Source organism: Odocoileus virginianus, chromosome 15 (genome assembly GCF_023699985.2).
Source record: "Odocoileus virginianus isolate 20LAN1187 ecotype Illinois chromosome 15, Ovbor_1.2, whole genome shotgun sequence".
Classification (NCBI taxonomy): domain Eukaryota; kingdom Metazoa; phylum Chordata; class Mammalia; order Artiodactyla; family Cervidae; genus Odocoileus; species Odocoileus virginianus.
Window position 1 is genome coordinate 1439664 of NC_069688.1, and position 18276 is coordinate 1457939.

General features: G+C 51.1%; 1 protein-coding gene across 14 annotated transcripts in view; it reads left to right on the plus strand.

Annotated features, from left to right (window-relative positions):
• The window catches only part of PTK2 (protein tyrosine kinase 2), a 197316-nt gene extending 179263 nt beyond the window's left edge, over nucleotides 1-18053 (plus strand). For 13 of the 14 annotated variants that reach the window (XM_070476928.1, XM_070476927.1, XM_070476938.1 and 10 more), the window contains 6 exons: nucleotides 5584-5646; nucleotides 8268-8307; nucleotides 8631-8737; nucleotides 12539-12694; nucleotides 14008-14088; nucleotides 16828-18053. In XM_070476928.1, coding sequence (XP_070333029.1) covers nucleotides 5584-5646; nucleotides 8268-8307; nucleotides 8631-8737; nucleotides 12539-12694; nucleotides 14008-14088; nucleotides 16828-17040 — 660 coding nt within the window. In that variant the 3' untranslated portion in view covers nucleotides 17041-18053. Of the gene's footprint in view, nucleotides 1-5583; nucleotides 5647-8267; nucleotides 8308-8630; nucleotides 8738-11053; nucleotides 11581-12538; nucleotides 12695-14007; nucleotides 14089-16827 lie in introns of those variants that run through there. The other variant, XR_011491385.1, reaches the window with a different exon arrangement.
• The last annotated feature ends 223 nt before the right edge of the window (nucleotides 18054-18276 follow it).

The following is an 18276-nucleotide window of genomic DNA, read 5'->3' on the forward strand; positions in this document are numbered from 1 at the left end:
AGCTGGTCCCTGGGGCCTCTCCTCAGCCTCTGTGCTGAGGGACCAGACACCGTCGGTGAGGGGGATACAGCTGTGTCCATGACTCTGGCAGTCCTTCAGGCGCAGAAACACTTAAACCAACAGCCAGTGGTGTATAAGACAGACACCCTGTTTTCCCTCATTGGTTTGTATTTTAAAAGTGAGTGTCACAGACTCTCCAGATTAGGCTGACTATATTGCAGTGCCAGTGTCTGGTCTGTGGTTGCTCCTGGGATGAGGAAGGCCAAGGCTGTGAGCTGTTCTGAGCGGGGGGAGCTGGGGGCGCTCTGTGGAGCTGGGGTGCCTGCGGTGCCCAGGTGCACACAGATTGGGGTTTCACGGTGGACAGGCCCAGGAGGCGCACTCAGCCTCCGGAAGAGCTGGTCTGTGGGGGAGCTGACCAGCCTAAGCCCATCTCCACCGTCTGGGTGATGGCAGGTGTCTGGAATCAAGTCTGGAGACTGCCAGCTGTCAGCTGTTAGGTTTGTTCCTTCTAACTGAGATAACTTACGTACCACAGACACACAGATCCTAGGTGTAGAGTTTGATGAGTTTTGATAAATGTGTAAGTCCATATAACCTACTCTCTGTACATAGAACTTTTCTGTCACTCCAGTAGCCTCCAACTCGTATTCAAGATACATTGATGAGTCGTGTAACCTACGCCACGGGGTCCTAGGCCGTGCCATGTCCTGTCACAGGCGTGGTGTCCCTGTGCTCTGAGCTCACGACATTCCCGCCGTTTGTTCCGAGCTTTGTGATCTCCTGTAAGTTCACCTCTTCCCTCTTTAAGTCTCTGCTGTTCATTCAGAGCTTCCCTCACTGACTGCTCGGGCTCTCATTCCCATTGACTGTTGCTGTCTCAGTCACTCAGTCATGTCCGGCTCCTTGTGACCCCGTGGACTGTAGCCTGCCAGGCTCCTCTGTCCGTGGGATTCCCCAGGTGAGAATACTGGAGTGGTTGCCATTTCCTTTTCCGGGGGATCTTCCATTTCCTTTTCCAGGGGATCTTCCCGACCCAGGGATCGAACCTGGGTTTCCCGCATTGCAGGCAGATTCTTTACCATCTGAGTCATTCTTAGTTATTATTTTTGTATATGAATGTGCATTGAGTTTTAGGAAATTACCTTGTATATAACAGTATTTATCACATGAAATCTTTTTCACTGATTTCCTTGGGCTATCTGTTGTCATTTTTAAAAACATTTTTCCCCTTCATTCTCAGTTACGTATCTCATATTGCCCCTGAAGCATCTCTTGCCACCTTTTGTATTAAATAAGTTCTTGCCTGCTTTTCTTGCTTTAATTTTTAAAGTTAACGTCTATAATAGTTTATTAAGTATAATGTTGGCGTTATATTTTAAAGAATAACTTTTTAAAACCTTTTAAAAGGTTTAACATGATGAAGTGTGTGAAGCATTTTGCTTGGTTTTATTCTGGAATCACATTCCAGAGAGGAGTCCCCAGTAAGTCATGGTTGACATCCTTTTAAGGTCCTGGTTTATCTTGTTTGTGCTGTTTCATTAGAGATTCCTGTTGATCTTCATAAGCAAGAATGGTTTATCATTGTCATTGTTATAGTTTCAAGATCAAAACAGTGTTGGTGCTATGAGACAAGTTGACTAACCGCCGCCACATCAGCTCTGGGTCAGGTAGCCAAGGTGGGGGCGGGGGAGCTGAGAGCAAGCGAGCCATCAGCCTGGGTGACTGGTGGACGAGGCGCAGCCCCACCGACCGGGGAGCAAGGCGAGGAGGTGGGGGAGTGAATGCCACACCTGGCCTTTCTGCAGCCCTGTCTCCTCCCAGCTGCATCTCCTGCCCCAGCCATGGTGACATTTCTAAAACTCGACTCTGATCCTGTCCTTCTCTGACTCAGAATCTGCCAGTGGCCACCACCAGGTGACCGCCTGGGGCTCTCCATCCATCCTGCCCTCTGGGCCCACCCCCCAGGTCAGCCCCTGATTGTGGTGGAGAAGACAGAGCCCAGGGAGGTGTGCAAGGCCAGCCTAGCAGCCGAAGAGCATTCCAGGACGAGGGCACAGCAAGTGCACGAGCCTGGACTCTGGGCCAGCTGGGTGAGGGTGTAAAGTCCTCGTCGTCGTGACCCACATAACTGTCTGTCGCTTTATGCTTCATGTATTCATCTGTGAAGTAACTATACTGTCCTCTGTAAAGGGCGAGAGCACCTCCCTGTCGGGTGGAGTTGAGAACTGAGTGTGTAACCTGTGAACAGTGGAGGGGGAAGGAGCACACCGTGAATTTCTCCAAGGGCTTCTGTCTCTCTATCAGCCGGGAGGCGGTGCAGCTGAGAGTCTAGGACTCTTAGACCATGCGCCTCAGCCAGGGTACCTGTGGGCCGCTCCCAGCCGTTTTTCTTTTTCTTTTTCCTAAACCATTTTAGACCTGATACTCTAGTAAAATAAAAAGCAATTACTAGAAAGAAGGAAAATTTTTTAAAAGATATAGAAACTTTTATTATGAGCTCCAACAGACCTAAAAATTACTATTTAGATTGCTCTAGAAATTTCGTCCTCTGCTTCTGTCTGATCATGCCCTGGTACCAACAAGTCCTTCCTGACCTGCCCTGGTCCTCAGGCTGTGCTTGGGCACAGACCTGCCACACCCTTGGTCAGCTTGCATCCTGCTGGAGGAGTCACCTTCTTCTTTGAAAACTTAACGTTATTTTGTCAGTAGTAATTCCCAGATTTTTTTCTAATAGATCAGAGTCAGCAGCTATTTAGCGAAACACCCAGTTTTAGGCCCTACCTCGTTGTGTGAGGTGACTTGCTATCGAGCATTTTGGAGAGTCGCGCATCCCTCAGGTCCCTCCCCTCTTTGGCACACCTTTGTCAGGGTGGCAGGCTCTTGCCTAGAGCACAGGGCCGCGACCTACAGTGGGATCTTGGTGGTATGTCCCACCTCCTTCTCTGATGTCATGCAGCCCATGCAGTTTCTGAGGTGGCTCCACGGTGGCAAAAGCTGTCCTGCAAACCAGCCAGAGAGAGCCAGCAGGCTTGACTAGAATCTCAGTGCGCCGGGCAGACCTGCTTTGCTCTTGGGTGCTGCTTTCAAGGAGAGAAGCTTTGTTTATTTTGGTTGCTGTGGGCACAGTCATTCTCTCATGCAGGGCTGTGCTGAAGGCAGGGTTTTAACTTTAAAATGAGAATGTTTTGAGTATACAAAGGCTGCTTTGTGTTCTGAGAAAGGAAATGAACGTTGGAGCTGTTTTCCCCCTCGTGGCAGTGCCAAGCTAGCAGGAGTGAAAGATGAGCGTCAGGATCGGGTCAGAGGGTCCCAGACGGGACTCTGCTCCCAGCCAGGCCACAGCCCGCCGTGTTTGCTCCATGGTCCAGGTCTGAAGACAAGGTGGTGTACGGGAAGAGGACTTCAAGTTGGAAGTCTTCCTTCAGCATATATTTGCTAAACATCTCGTATGTGCCCATTTCTGTGCCAGTTCAGTTCAGTCGTGTCCAACTCTTTGCCACCCCATGGACTGCAGCACTCCAGGCTTCCCTGTGCATCACCAACTCCCAGAGCTTGCTCAGACTCATGTCCATCAAGTTGGTGATGCCATCCAACCATCTCATCCTCTTCTCCTCCCGCCTTCAGTCTTTCACAGCATCAGGGTCTCTTCCAAGGGGTCAGTTCTTCACATCAGGTGGCTAAAGTATTGGAGTTTTAGCTTCAACATTAGTCCTTCAATGAATATTCAGAACTGATTTCCTTTAAGATTGACTGGTTGGATCTCCTTGCAGTCCAAGGGACTCTCAAGAGTCTTTTCCAACACCACAGTTCAAAAGCATCAATTCTTTAGCACTCAACTTTCATTATAGGCCAACTCTCACATCCATACATGACTACTGGGGAAACCATTTCTGTGCCAGGCACTTACTTAATCCTTACAACAGTCATTCGGGTGAGTCCCTGGATCAGGAGAGGTGAAGCCCCTTGTCCATGGCAGCTTAGCATCCGTGCAGTGGGAGGAAACAGACGTGCCGCTTAGGGAAGGGGCGCAGAGGCCCAGCAGGTGGCACGTCGCTTGTTGGCTGGCCGCGGGTTTTCAGTGATGTTAGCGGTGCTGGGGCACGGGGCCTCACGGGTAAAGGCAAACACGGGACAGAGGCAGCCTGGCGGCTGACGCGCTCAGCTTTTTGGGGAACTGCTCAGGAATTTAGTCAAAGGTTTGTACACAGAGCTGTTCACCCAGAGCCTGTTCATGCAGGTGAAATTTTGAAAATAGCCCAAATGTTCAGCAGATGGCAGCAGGTGAGCCGTTTATTGTGCTCCACACGTACATGGCGGTCTCAGTGCTTTGCCAGCATTACCTCGCTTAATCCTGACAAGGATTGGGGTAGTACCTGCTGAGTGGTGTCACCTCCCACCCGTGTTACAGATGAAGAGGTTGAGGCCCAGGCCACACAGCTCGAGAGGACAGGGGCCTGACCCGAGTCCCACACCCTACGTACATACATTGCTCTGCTTTGGTGGCATTTTCTACTCTGCGAACAGTGGAGGTTGAGTGCTTTTATCCCTTTGAGAATGAACTCGTACATCAGATGGCTGGTACCAGCACCCAGGCTGCTTCCACCTTGTTCTGTGACAGCATTCAGACTCTGCAGTGCTGTGCAACATTATCCCATGTTTGCCGGCTTCCACTGTGTAATGTCATATGTAGGCTACGGAATTATGACATGGTCTCACTTGAAAGCACATGTAAGCAAAGCGAGACACAAAGCTCATTTCTCCGTCACCACCTCTAACAGGTGCTTGTGGCTAGTGTCCTGTGCCAGACCCTCATCAGGACGTTCTTTCCCTAACAAGGATAGTTTTTCCTGCGTGGTCTCTGCCAAATGCAGGGTTTCTGAAAGAGACGGTGGACTGGTGGAGACCAAGAAATGAGTGGTCAGCCTGGAGAGGGCAAGGGAAACGTACCCTGAGATGGGCTTTGGCCAGTGTGTCTGGCATGGAGGGGCAGGTGTCGCTGTGGCTGCCTGTGGGCTCCGTGAAGTCCGCACCGTTGTGGGGCAGGCTGGGGCCACTGAGCGGCGTTGTTTTTATGAGGAGGAAACCCACCAAGCGCCATGCCCTGACAGCATGTGGCCTACTTTGTTTAGTCTTCTGTTAGTGAAATTCACCTACTATTAAGTTGAGATTCCTCTGTTTGACTTTGAATTCTGGGTGCACCATGGGGGGTACCATCATTGGACCATTTGCTGGTTTGGCGAGACAGCCAAGTAGGAGTAAGCCTCCACCTGCCAGGAAGACGGCATTGGTGCCTGCTCCCAGGGCAGGGGTTTCTCAGGAAAGAGAGCGCATTGCTAGGAAGAGAGGTGAGGCCCACATCTTCATGTGCCACGTGGGGCAGGGCACAGGCCAGTTCTGTTAGCTGTGCACGCATGCGGAGAAGGGGCTCTGCTGGGCCCGCTGACCTGCACTTGTCACCTCTGGGCTTTGAGAGTTTTTCTGAAACTGGGACTTTCAACCCTTCAAGATGCTTAGTACAGAAATACATCAGCGGTTTTCAAGCCAAGAATGAAACTGTTTACTTTGCTTTTGTTTCTCCAGAAACCTGACGTGCGGCTCTCTCGAGGCAGCATTGACAGAGAGGATGGAGGTCCTCAGGGCCCGGTAAGCAGCTGCCCGCATCCTCGTCAGGACCTGGACCTCTTTGTGTCGTGGGATGTTCACGCATTTTAGTATTTGTCATACGGAACACAGTAACTCATTGCATAACTGAAACCGGCATTCCAGCCAAGGTTATTAAAATACACTATACACAAAATTTCTCCCTCATTACTAATACGGTCTTTTCAGTAGTAAGCTGAAATATTGAAACACGTACACACATTAACTGTTACTACAACAAGTTGTCATCTGGCCAAATTTGTATGCTCTTGTTTCACGTTTTATAAAGTTTCCACAGTCACAGAAAATTTGTTCAAGCAGGAGATTTTTCTCCTGGGTGTTGTAGGAGAAAATGCCTGATATTCTCTTTGAAGACCTAGCTTATTATTATTCTAAATATATTTAAAGCCTGCTAGAAATATTCCCTATTCTTTAGGGGAGAGTAGTTAAAATTATTTTATTAGGATTTCGATCAGCGTATATCTGGTTAAAATAAATTAAGAAAAAAATAATAGAAAAAAAGAAAAACTTAAAGAAATTCCCAGTAAAAAAAGGAGACTGCCACTTGCTGGGTAATGGACTTAACGAGATAAATTTCCACCCTGGTAAGGCTTCCGGATAGATATAAACCACTTCATTTCTAGACACACATGCCTGCCTACATACGTACATATGTACAGACATACGTAAAAGCATACATACATGAAACCAGGTTGTCAACCAGCTTCAGGATGCATAGTTTTCCCTAGTCTGTGCTATAAGATCCAGCTCTCCTAAGACCTGGCCCCTGGAAGATGTGTCCAGTCACCAGCACGTGAAGGTTTGGCCTTTCCCATCACACACACACACACACACACACACACACACACACACACACACACACACACACACGGCTCTACAGGGTGTTGGGTGTTCACACACACACACGGACACACACGTGCGCGCGCACACACACACAGTGGGCTCTGCGGACACAGTGTTGGGGTTCTTTAGTCCACATGTGCAAAATCACACGGTCCCCCATTTAACATCTCCACACAGTGCTCCTTCCTTATGTTGAAAAGATAACATACACCTGAAAGCATTTTCCTCTAAGATCAGGAACACAACAAAGATGCTGACTTTCCTCACATTTATTCAACATAGTATTGGAAGTCCTAGCCACAGCAATCAGACAGGAAAAAGGAATAAAAGGAATTCAAATTAGTAAAACTGTCACTGTTTGCAGATGACATGATACTGTACATTGAAAATCCTAAAAATGCCACCAGAAAACTATTAGAACTCATCAGTGAATTCCGTAAAGTTATAGGATACAAATAACATACAGAAATCTGTTGCATTTCTATACACTAAGAAAGAACTATCAGAAAGAGAAATTAGGGAAATAATCCCATTTACCCCCACATTAAAAAGAATAAGATACCTAGGGATAAGCTTCACGTAAGGAGACAAAAGACCTGTACTTTGAGAACTGTAGGATGCTGGTGGGAGAAAGTGAGGACAACACAAATGGCCGAGAAGATAAACTGGTTTTTGGACTGGAAGAAGGAGCATTGTTAAAATGACCAGTGCAACCCCTATCAAAATACTAATGACATTTTTAACAGAACCAGGACAAATACATGTAAAATATATATGGAAATACAAACGACCCTGAATAGCCAAAACAATCTTGGGAAAGAACAGAGCTGAAGGAACCACCCTTCTTGGCTTCAGACTATACTGCAAAGCTGCAGTAATCAAAACAGCAAGGTCTTGGCACAAAAACAGGCACATAGGTCAGTGGGGCAGAGCAGAGTACCCTGAAATCAGCCCCCACACTATGATCAAGCAGTCTTCAAACGGAGTGTTCAGTGACCTGGTGGAAGCTGCTGTGGTCCTGGGTGAGGAGCAGTTGTGGCTGCATGTGCTGTCTCATGCTCCTTGTGTTTTAAAGAAGTGGGTCTCTGCTCAGTAAAAAGTAAATCACCTTAAAATACATGTGTTTTAACCAGTTTATTGTTTTAGAGTCAGCAAGGCAAGTCTCTTCAAAAGTAGGGTAGGATTCTAAACATACTTCTTTTCATTCAGTCAGCCTAGGATAGGTGGCTCTGATCGCAGCTGTGGGCACGACAGCCTGGATGAGGACTGGTCATCTGTGTGCCTGCCTGTTTGTCCTGTCCCTGGGGTGGTCTGGCTTCCTGACTTGGCCTGTGGCTAGTGCAGAGGAGATGGGGGTGTCACCCCAGGTCCTTCAGGTGTTCGTGAAAACATAGATGTCCCAGTGCTGTGAAACCTCTTCTCATCACTGTTGTCCCCAGTGGCACCCCTTCTTGTAATGGGGGGGGCATCCAGAACAGATTTCACACTCCTGTAGGCCCACTGGAGACGTCTGTGGACATGATGTCTTTAAAGAAATTCTGAAATTGTGACCGCCCTGACCCCACACCCTGTGGCTGTTATCTGCTTATCAGCCTAACCACCCACCCCCACCGTGCAGGCAGGCCCCTCCCCCGTCTCATTGGTCTTTGACCGCAGTGTTCAGCAGAGGTGTCCAGGGTGGCGTGCAGAGGGTGGGCGGGGCAGCCGTTGCCTTGTGGTGCACCCTACTGCACTGACCCCGCATCTTTTTTTCCCCACAGACTGGCAACCAGCACATATATCAGCCTGTGGGCAAACCAGGTAAGTTAAGAAATGGATTGCGCGTCACACAGTTTGTGTAATTTGGAGGAAGTGGGTTTTTATGTGTAGTTTCTTAGCTGTGGAATGCCTCGTGATGTATTCATGCTTCACCCGCTGCACATGTGATGTTTACCAAATCCAGCCCACGCCTGGAGTACTGGAAAACAGGAGTTACCATCTAATGCGTCAGAAATGCCCTCCCCCACCCCCGCAGGGTGCCCTCTCTGAGACTAGAACCTGTTGTAATAACTCCGTTTATTTGGGAGTCATTTCCATCCTTTCCATTAATGGACATTACTCAATGGGGCTCATTCCTTTACCAGATCCTGCAGCGCCACCAAAGAAGCCGCCGCGTCCCGGAGCCCCTGGGCACCTGGGCAGCCTGGCCAGCCTCGGCAGCCCCGGGGACAGTTACAACGAGGGCGTCAAGGTGAGCGCCTTCCATCCCCGGTGACGACCCTGCAATGCTATGCGGCGGGGCGGGTGGGCTCCTCCGTCAGCTCCAGACCCCGCTCGGAGTCAGGACCAGGTTTGCTGGGAAGCTCTTCCTGTGTTCTCTCACGTGATAGGGCCTCAGTCAGATCCTGTCTAAAGGTTGTTTTCTTACCAGACAGGATGTTGCTTTGAGGTAAAGTGCTAGGATACCTTCTGATGGTACAGATGAGTTGAGCCCAACTCCTGGGGGATGCACAACCTTGAGCGGCACAGTCTCCCCAGGTTCATCCGCGTGGCCTGGGGGGGTGGTTTTGATGGAGGCTGCAACTGTGTGTGCCCAGCAGCATGTGCTGGGGCTGCAGCTGCCCCCGCTGTGTGCCCACTCGAGGGTAGGGGCACCTTCACTCCCCGTTAGGTCAGTTATCTCTCAGAATATATCTCTGAAATCAAGAGGGTGTGTTGATTTGGTTGTCATTTTTTCCTTCTTCATGGCACCTAGAAAAAGGTACAGGTTAGAACCCAGTAGCTGTGGGATCAGCCTTGCTAAGCTGTGTCTCACCAGCAGCCACCGTTCACTGAGTGCCCGCTGCTGGGGCAGAGCCTGCCCCATGTATGTTAACCTGACATCAGCCTCACAGGACTGGTGGCCTGACCATTTCTTTCACCTTTCACGTGCGGCGCTCCAGTTCCCAGAGGCTAAAGGGCATTTCAAGGGTACCGCTTCCCTGCAGCTGACCCAGCATTTAGCCGCAGGCCTGGCTTTCCGTCCACACGCTGTGTGCTGCCACTCCAGGTTCACACCGGAAGCCAAGGGGCTGATTGCTCACAGAAGCAGGAGAGTCAGAGAGGTTGCCCAGGCAGAGAAAACATCCTCTCCAGGCGCGAGTCAGCCTGTAGCCCAGAGGCCACGCTCTGGGACGAGCCTGACCCCTGCAGGGGCAGTGTGGAGGTTAGCACGTGCCCAGAGGCACCCTTGTCCAAGGGCAGGTCACCAGCAACCAGAAGCCAGAGTGCTGGTCCTGGGGACAGCCCGGGGCTTGGCTTCCACAGCTGCTAGGCCTCCAGGCCTGTAACTCTGCTAGCAACACAGAGGAGCAGAGAGGACAAACCCTTTCCTAATGTGGTTTCTTGACATAAATTTTAAAAATGAAGAGAGAAACAGGGTTAGTGAAATTTTTTCATTTTCATAAGCAAAAGAAATTTTCAAAATGGCTTGTATTGTGATGAAAAGCCAACTTTAAAAGTAGATCAGATACCAGCTTAGACCTCTGACCTGTGTTCATTTTTAACATGTGGACTAACATATGAATGAATATAATGGGGAAATACCCTTGTTACAGGATATATATAGGGTACTGAACAAGTAGAAGTCTTTGTGGAAAGAGTGTGCTTACTTAAAATACACTCTGATAAGTGTGAAGTATTTATCTCTATTATTAAATCCAGTCTGAAAGAAGTGCTCTCTTTATTATAATACAGAAATGTTTACCTTTACCTGGTATAACTGGTATTCATCCAAATAATAGCCAGAAACCAGTGTCGGTTTCTGCTTGGTGGGTTTACATTTTGGCTCTGAATTACCAAAGTCTTCCAGGACGACCCCTCTCACCACGAGTGGTTGGATTGCCTGTGTCTATGCGGATCGGTGGTGTGTCCTAACCTTCTGCCGAGGGCCTCCAGGTGATCAGGCTCCAAAAAAATAGGAGGCCAGTGCAGATGTCTGCAAAGCAAGCTGGTGCTTTGGGAGGGTCCTCAGGACTGGCCCCTGGCAGCATGGTGACCAGGCTACCCTCACAAGAGCTGGGCAGAGGATAAACACAAAAGAACAAGCTTTGAACAGAGTAGGACCGTCCTCTCCTCCAGAGTCCAGAGTCGTGGTTCCTTGTCAGAGCCCCGGTCGCCACACCTGAGGAAGCCTGCCCTCTGCACACTGACTGATGCCCTTTGAGCCAGCTTTCCTGCCACGTTCGGCATCTCAGTGCCAGCGCCCGGGCTCTCAGAAGTGATGCTGTTGTGAGCAGCCTCCCTCTTTCCAGTGCACACAGCGTGGAGGGTTGGACCTCAGAATCTAGGATTCTGCTAAATTTCTATACCAAAGGGAATAGAATTCAGACAACTCTAAAAAAAGGTCAAGAAAACCATATTTCTCTCAATTACCACTTTGTCGGTCATATTACAGTAGAATAGTTTTAAAGCTATAGAGAAAAGAAAACATTAAATAAAATTTCTAGGCTTAAAATAAAGGAAGAACCCAACCATTAGAATTGGTTCAAATGAGGGGTATTTTTTGTTTGTTTGTTTTTAAATGAAGCTCCTGGTGTCTTTAAACACAGCCCCCAGCCAGGCATCTCTGCCCCAGCGGGACGGCTGGGTCGAAGCCCATTTCCGGGGATGTCGGATGTCGGAGGGAGCTCAGGGACTGAGGGTGTGCTGCTGCTCCTGAACCTCAGGAGTCCAAGGGGCAGTGTTGTGTGAACACAGCATAGATACGCCTCCCTGCTTTGTAAAAGACCCCCAATTCTGTGGATCCTTGCACGGCTGCCAGATTGTCACGCTCGGGCTTTGCATGTGGTTTTCTTCATTTATTCATGAAAACAAGCATGGTGCATGGCAGACCCCTACTGAATACGTGGGTGCCCTGAACAGACTGCCTGGTGGCTGCGCTTTACTGACCAGCGAGCCAAGTCGACAGGTGGAAACCTGCTTCTCTTGTTCTGCTCATGTGTTTTTACGGGGGTTTTGTCTGCTGCCTTTATTAATACTGTTTTTCTTTTTTCCCTTCCTCTGACAAATTTCTTTAACTTGTCCTCACCTTCCGTTCGACAATAGCCATGGAGGGTAAGCACATGGTGTCTGTGTGTCTGTCCAGCTCTCTGTCACACCCTGCTCTTCATGCAAATCTGGACCAGGAGGCAGAAAGCCTGGGGAGGACGCGTTCGCTTGGTTTCTCCCCAAAGCAGCACGTGTATTTGCCGCAGAGTGAGCCACGAGCCTCTCTGCAGTGGTGGAGCACTCCTGTCGCTTCCTGTCCCGGGGCTCAGACATGGCCCCCAGAGCTTGAGGCTGAGCACTGGCCATAAAGGACAAGTGCTGCGGCTGTCCCTCGGTCTTGTCAGGATAGACACGTGCTGTCCTTTCGTGCCTGGGCGGCCAGTTTGACTTTTAACGCACTGGCGGTTCCTCCGAGGCCTTGGCGCAGCCTTCAGGGCTCAGGTTCTCTTGGACAGCCTTGCTGAAGCCTGTGTGCCCAGGCCCTGTGGCGGGCACCTTCATGTCTATGCCTTGTTTCACACCCATCTCGACTGTGGGTGAGGGAGCAGGGCCCCCCCTGCCCTGGCCCACCGGCCCACAGAGCAGCACCCGCATGGCTTCCACTGCAGCAGCGCTCAGCACGCAGATGGTGTCCGTTTAAAGAAGGCTTGCACTTGTCCACTTGTTATAACCCTAAGTCCTCAGAGAGGCGTGGGGTTCCCGGGTTCTTCCTCTCCTGGTGAATGATTCTGGGGGGGTTAGGGCGGTGAATCACCTCTCTGAATGAACCAGGGCTTCGAGTGCAATGCGTGCGATTCCCTGTCATTTCCTTTAACTGAGCTCAAAGTTAGAAAAAGTTGTGCCTTAGTCATTTGTCACTTGGATGAACTGCTTTCCATCATCCTCAGACTGAAGCGTGTCCCCTAAGACAAGACCTCTTAAGTGATCGGCTCTGATCTCTCTTAAAGACCCTTCCTAGCCTTGTTGCGGTGATATGGCGCCATCTGCTGGACGAAGGAAAGATAACCAGCTTCTGTATTGGCAGCTTCAGCCCCAGGAGATCAGCCCCCCTCCCACCGCCAACCTGGACCGGTCCAATGACAGGGTGTACGAGAACGTGACGGGCCTGGTGAGAGCGGTCATCGAGATGTCCAGCAAGATCCAGCCCGCCCCGCCAGAGGAGTACGTCCCTATGGTGAAGGTGAGCTGAGCCCTGTCACGTGCATGGCAGCGGGTCCCTGTGCCCCTCAGTCCATCCACCCCACCGCTTCAGAAGGTCTGCACTGCCCGGTGACCACTGCCGTTCCCGACCTCGGTCCCAGAGTGTCCTGTGCAGAAGAGTCGTCAACAGCGGCTGCTGGTTCAGGTGGTCTTGGGTGAGAACAGCTGCAGGAGAACGCAGACGGTTTGGTGCCGCCACGGCAGGAGAGGTGGTTACGTTGTTAAAGGGCCAGACAGGTAACCTAGGGAGACCCTGCTTTCAGCTCTGTAGGGCGTTCACCCAGAAGTGGAATTGCTGGATCTTGTGGTCATTCTGTTCCCAATTTATCTTCTTTGGAGAAATGTCTGTTCAAGTCCTTTGCTCATTTTTTAACAGGATTGTTCCTTTTTGTGTAGAGTTACAGGATTGAACAACCTTTTTAGTGTACCAATGAGCCATCTCTGGAACAGCTGTTTTTAAACCCCACTGTGGAACAGCTGCTTGGAAGTCATGCTGTTTTGTGGACGGCCCAGTTACTCCATTCTGATTGAGCTTGCAGCCTATTCCCTTGGCAGTTGTAACCAAAGTTCTTAAGGGTCAACTTGCAGGAACCACAGGCATTTTTTAAAAAATACTAATAAACGCAACTAGATACAAAAGCAATCAGGATTTTGTACATAATAAAACTTGTTGGGGTGATTTTGTAGAAGCTCCTTTTTTAACTGTATTATTCTGGCAAAATGATACTTTTTTATATTGATCAAGTGGTAATAACCAGCCTGTCCTTACTGGTCTTATCCATGCTGCAGGCATAACTTAGCACTTGAGTCCTTACATAGTTGATCCCTATGGCGTCATAACGTTTTTAACTACCCTTGGTCCCTTAAACCCCAAGTGGCCAGGGGAGGGCTGTTGTGCCCCATGTGCATAGGGGATGAAGCCCCAGGGTCAGCGTGGCCCTCAGAGCTGGTGCCACCTGGCCTTTGCGCCCATGTGTGGCAGTGGCCACACCCTTCCCGGCCACCCCTCAAGGCTGCGGAGAGCACCGGGGAGAGAAAGAGTCTCTTTGCACAGGCAGCCTACTTTCCCTACCTGAGCCCCTGTTCCCCGGACAGAAGAGCAGTGAGTGTTCAGAGATCTGAATCTGCCTCATAACGAGATCAGGCTCAGGACTGTGGAAAAGAAATACAGAAATTTCCCCCAAAGTAGTGGAAAGGAAATGAAAGTCCTGTCACTGGAAGGAGACACCAGCACGGCTGGCATGGAGCTGCCTGGCGTGCGTCCTAATGCTGGTGTGGTCTCTTGTCTGTTAGGAAGTCGGCCTGGCCCTGAGGACGCTGTTGGCCACGGTGGATGAGACCATCCCTGTCCTGCCTGCCAGCACCCACCGAGAGGTAGGGCCTCATCCAGGGGGCAGTGTGTGGGCCCTCGGGGCTGTGGTGACCGCTCTGCGGGGCATGACCTTCCGGCCAGTGCCCCAGATGGGGACTCTTGAGGACCAGCCGTCCATCCTGAGGGCCCTGTGGGGTGACTGGCGCCCGTACTGTGAAGAACAGGACGTCCTGAGGGCGGGTGGGAGCGCGGGTGCGGGACCGCAGGCACTGTGGAGTCCTCGGGAGCACGGATGGAGCAGCAGGCTGGGCCGGGAGAGGCCTCCTGCCTGCTTCCTCGAGTTCCTCTGTGAGTGACCCTGGATTCCCACTGAAAGCAGCGATATAAAAACCTGTGACCAATAAATAAGTTTAACGTCTGGGGTCTGCACCTGGCCCTGCTCACTTCCCTCGCCTCGCCACTCCTGTCTCCTGCGTTCACTTTTCTGCTTTCTCTCTTGGGGCCCATGGTCTGTCCTTCAGCCCAGCGGGCCCTGTTTGTTTTGGTTTTTTTAGTTTTTTGTGTTTCTTTACTTTTTATTTTGAAATGATTTCAGACTTAGAGAAAGTTTCCAGAATAGCACCACGAGTTTTCAGGTCCCCCCGCCCCAGTCCGCCGCCTGCCCTGCTGGACCACGTTTGCAGTCTCTGTGTGTCTGCTCACTCGGCGTCTGCGTCTCTGGGGCCCCCTGGGAGGGGCTGCGCTTGTCATGCCCCCCGCCCCCCACCTGTGGTGTTTCTGCTCACCTTTGCTGACAGTGGGGCTGTTTTCTTGCTCCGCACGGTCACCACGACCAGGGTTTCACGCCGACTGGCAGGCTCGTCTGCTCAGCAGTCCGTGTTCCAGCTTCTCCCTTTGGTGGGTGACAGCCTGGGGCTCACGGGGCCCCTGACACCAGCGTGTCTGTGTGCTTCTCCTGGGCCAGCTGCTCGGGTGCTCGCTGTTCCCCATGATGGGACCAGGCCGTGGGGCTCTAGATCCCCACTCCCTGCTGCATCCCCTTGGGAGGCCGTGTCCCGGGCAGCCCGCCCAGCCAGTGTCGGGATGTGTGGGACGGCGGGGTGCAGCTCCTGTGCGGGTCTTCTGTACGTGACATCAACTTCCCTGCATGACACCACTTAACATCATTTTGGAAAATGGCTCTGATCGGCTGTCCCCATGTAGCTTTATGTTTCTCTCCAATTAGGAGATTAGCTCCTTTGTCTGCTTTATTAGACCTTTAGTTGGTTTTCTACAATGAGCAAGAATTTTGCACCAGAATGAGGAAAGTCCAGGTACCAGAAGCGAGGAAACAGTAGCCCGCCAGACTCCTCTGTCCATGGGAATTCTCTAGGCAAGAATATTGGACTGGGTAGCCATTCCCTTCTCCTGGGGATCTTCCCCACCCAGGGATCAAACCCAGGTCTCCTGCATTGCAGGCAGATTCTTTACTGCCTGAGCCCCCGGGGAGGCCCCACATGACCAGGTCTGACTGCATCCGTGGCTGCCGGGCCTGCCATGGCCCCTCCCTGTCGCTGGCTCTCCTGCTTCCTCTCCTGCCTTCCCACCTGTTTACCTGGCCAGGTCCCTCTGGACCCAGTATTAGCATTTCTCTACTTCTCCTGCCAGGAGTTCCAGAGGCCACCCCCCACCTCCTGCCCTCAGTCCTAACTCCCTGGTGAGACCCCCAGATTTCAGAACCTCCCTCCCTCCGACTTTGCTCGCCACCCGCCCCCCCAGTTCTTCTCTGCTGCCCTGAGTGTGACCATCCCAAGGTGCCCCCCAGTGTGTGTTCATAGACACCTTTTCTCCGTGGCAGTCCTCCTGACACCCACAGATCCCGATGTTTGGGGGCCACCCCCCAGGCTATCAGTGGGCCTCCCTCTATGCCCTGGGCGCTGGCTCTCTGTGGGAGTCTGCCCCTACCACACATTCTTCCTGTGGCGTCAGTGGGACCAGTGTGTACCCACCACCCTGCCCAGCACGAACCACACGTGCACGCACACACACCGGCAGCCTGCTGTCGGCCACATGTCTCAGGTCAGGCCTTGCTTCTCCATCCGCACGGCCTCGCTCCTCTTCCCTGAAGGACCACAGCCCCTCTCAGCTGTTGTCGCTGCCTCCAGGCTCTCCCCACTGTCCGTTCAGCCCCTTCACGCACCAGTGCCCGCTCTGGGTTGTCATTCCCCTTCCTGAAATCCCTTGGGCAGCCCTGCTGCTGCGTTCCACAGGAGCATAATGAGCCGGGGGCCGTGAGGCCCTTCACGGTGGAAGCCAGCAAGCGGGTACCGTCTCGGCCAGCTGCGGGGGCGCGCCCCTCTGTGGCGTCTCTGTTGCTCTTCAGAGCTGTGACCTGCTCTTCTCCGGGTCCATCTGTGTGGGGCGATTTCTCTGATCATCTCTTGTGTCCACAGCTCCAAGGGCCTTGTACACAGTAAGTGCTTGCTGACTGTTTAAAGAGCAGGTGGATAGATCACTGTCTCGCCCAGGGCCTCTTCCATCCCTGCGGCCCCCACTTCGCCCTCTGATCTGTTTGGAAGGGTCTGGAGTTGGCATCCAGTTGGGGCGGGGCCTGCTGACGTCCTTGAACTGCCTCCCATGTAGCAAAGGAAGGTCCCGCGGCAGGTGCACCAGAGGCGTGCAGGCCTGGAAGGGGAGACCCGCTTCCGTCTTGTTTCCAGGGAAGAAAGAGCGTTTCTTCTCCCAGAGGCACCTAAGAAGAGCGCCCAGGACCCCCTGGGCAGTGGCCACAGGCAGCTCTCCTGACCCTCTTGTCCTTGCAGATCGAGATGGCCCAGAAGCTGCTGAACTCTGACCTGGGGGAGCTCATCAACAAGATGAAACTGGCCCAGCAGTACGTCATGACCAGCCTGCAGCAGGAGTACAAGAAGCAGATGCTGACGGCCGCACACGCGCTGGCCGTGGATGCCAAGAACCTGCTTGATGTCATCGACCAGGCCAGACTGAAGGGCCTGGGGCAGCCGAGGCCGCACTGAGCGCGGGCCTGCCCCACCCCCACCAGCAGCGAGGCCCTGCCCGGCCGGCGCCGACAGCATTTGACTGACGGCTGCTTGAAAATCTCACATAAGTTTAACTGTGTTCTGATTTGGGTTGTTTTTGTTTCGGCTCTTTAATCATGGTGTTCAGAAAAGTCCGGGATCCACAGCGTGGCGTTCTTCTGAGAGTAAAAGTTGTATGTGAGAAGCTCTTAAAGAATGATGAAGGACAGGCTGTGCTCGTGTCAGGATATGCTTTCGTGGAAACGGCCAAGGTGGTGACACGCTGATTCCTGAACTGGCCAGACCTCGCTTTGGAAGAAGAGGAGGAAGCAGAGGGTTCCAGGAACCATGGGGCTGAGAAGCCCTTTGCCAACCGCGGACTTGCGATCCAGACTGGAATTTTTGTCGTCAGAACACTCTACAGTTGCAATATGCTAATACCACTTTACAGAGGAAGAATATAAAAGCTATATTTTGAAGACTTGAGTCATTTCAGAAAAAAAAAAAAAAACTACAACTCTCTCCTCCTTCCTGCCTTTTACTTTCATGTGGGTGTGTGAAACATTTGGTTGGAAACTAGCTGTAGAACACACTAAAAACTTTTGTCTTTTTTCACCAGAATAATGTGCCAGTTTTTTGTAGCGATGTTATTTCTCTTGGAAGCAGAAATGCTTTGTACCAGAGCACCTCCAAACTGCATTGAGAAGAAGTTCTGGAACCATCCCTGTTTTCCATTTTTATATAATTTATAAAGAAAAATTAAAGCCATGTTGACTATTTTACAGCCACTGGAGTTCACTAACCCTTCATTGTGTCTGTCTTCCCAGGAGAGAATTGGGCGAAACGGAGATTTGGTTTCCCTTTGATGTCCAGTTTTACCATCCATTCTGTTAAATAATTTTGAAAAATACACCCTCCCTTTAGTTTGTTGGGGGATATAAATTATTCTCAGGAAGAATATAATGAACTGTACAGTTACTTTGACCTATTAAAAAGGTGTTGCCAGTAAAGTTCTTGGTGTAATATCCTTTCTTCTGGCTCTGTTCCTTCAGATCATTTGACATTTCTCAGATAATTTGTCAGATCAAGTAATATACAGGCAAGCTCCCAAAAGTTATTCATTTCCTTTACTCTGTCTTTTTGACAAGTCAAGAACACCACTCAGAAGAACGGCCCAACGTAAGTTAACCTTTTCCTCCATCTTCATGGTGAAACAAGAAACCAAGCTCTGCA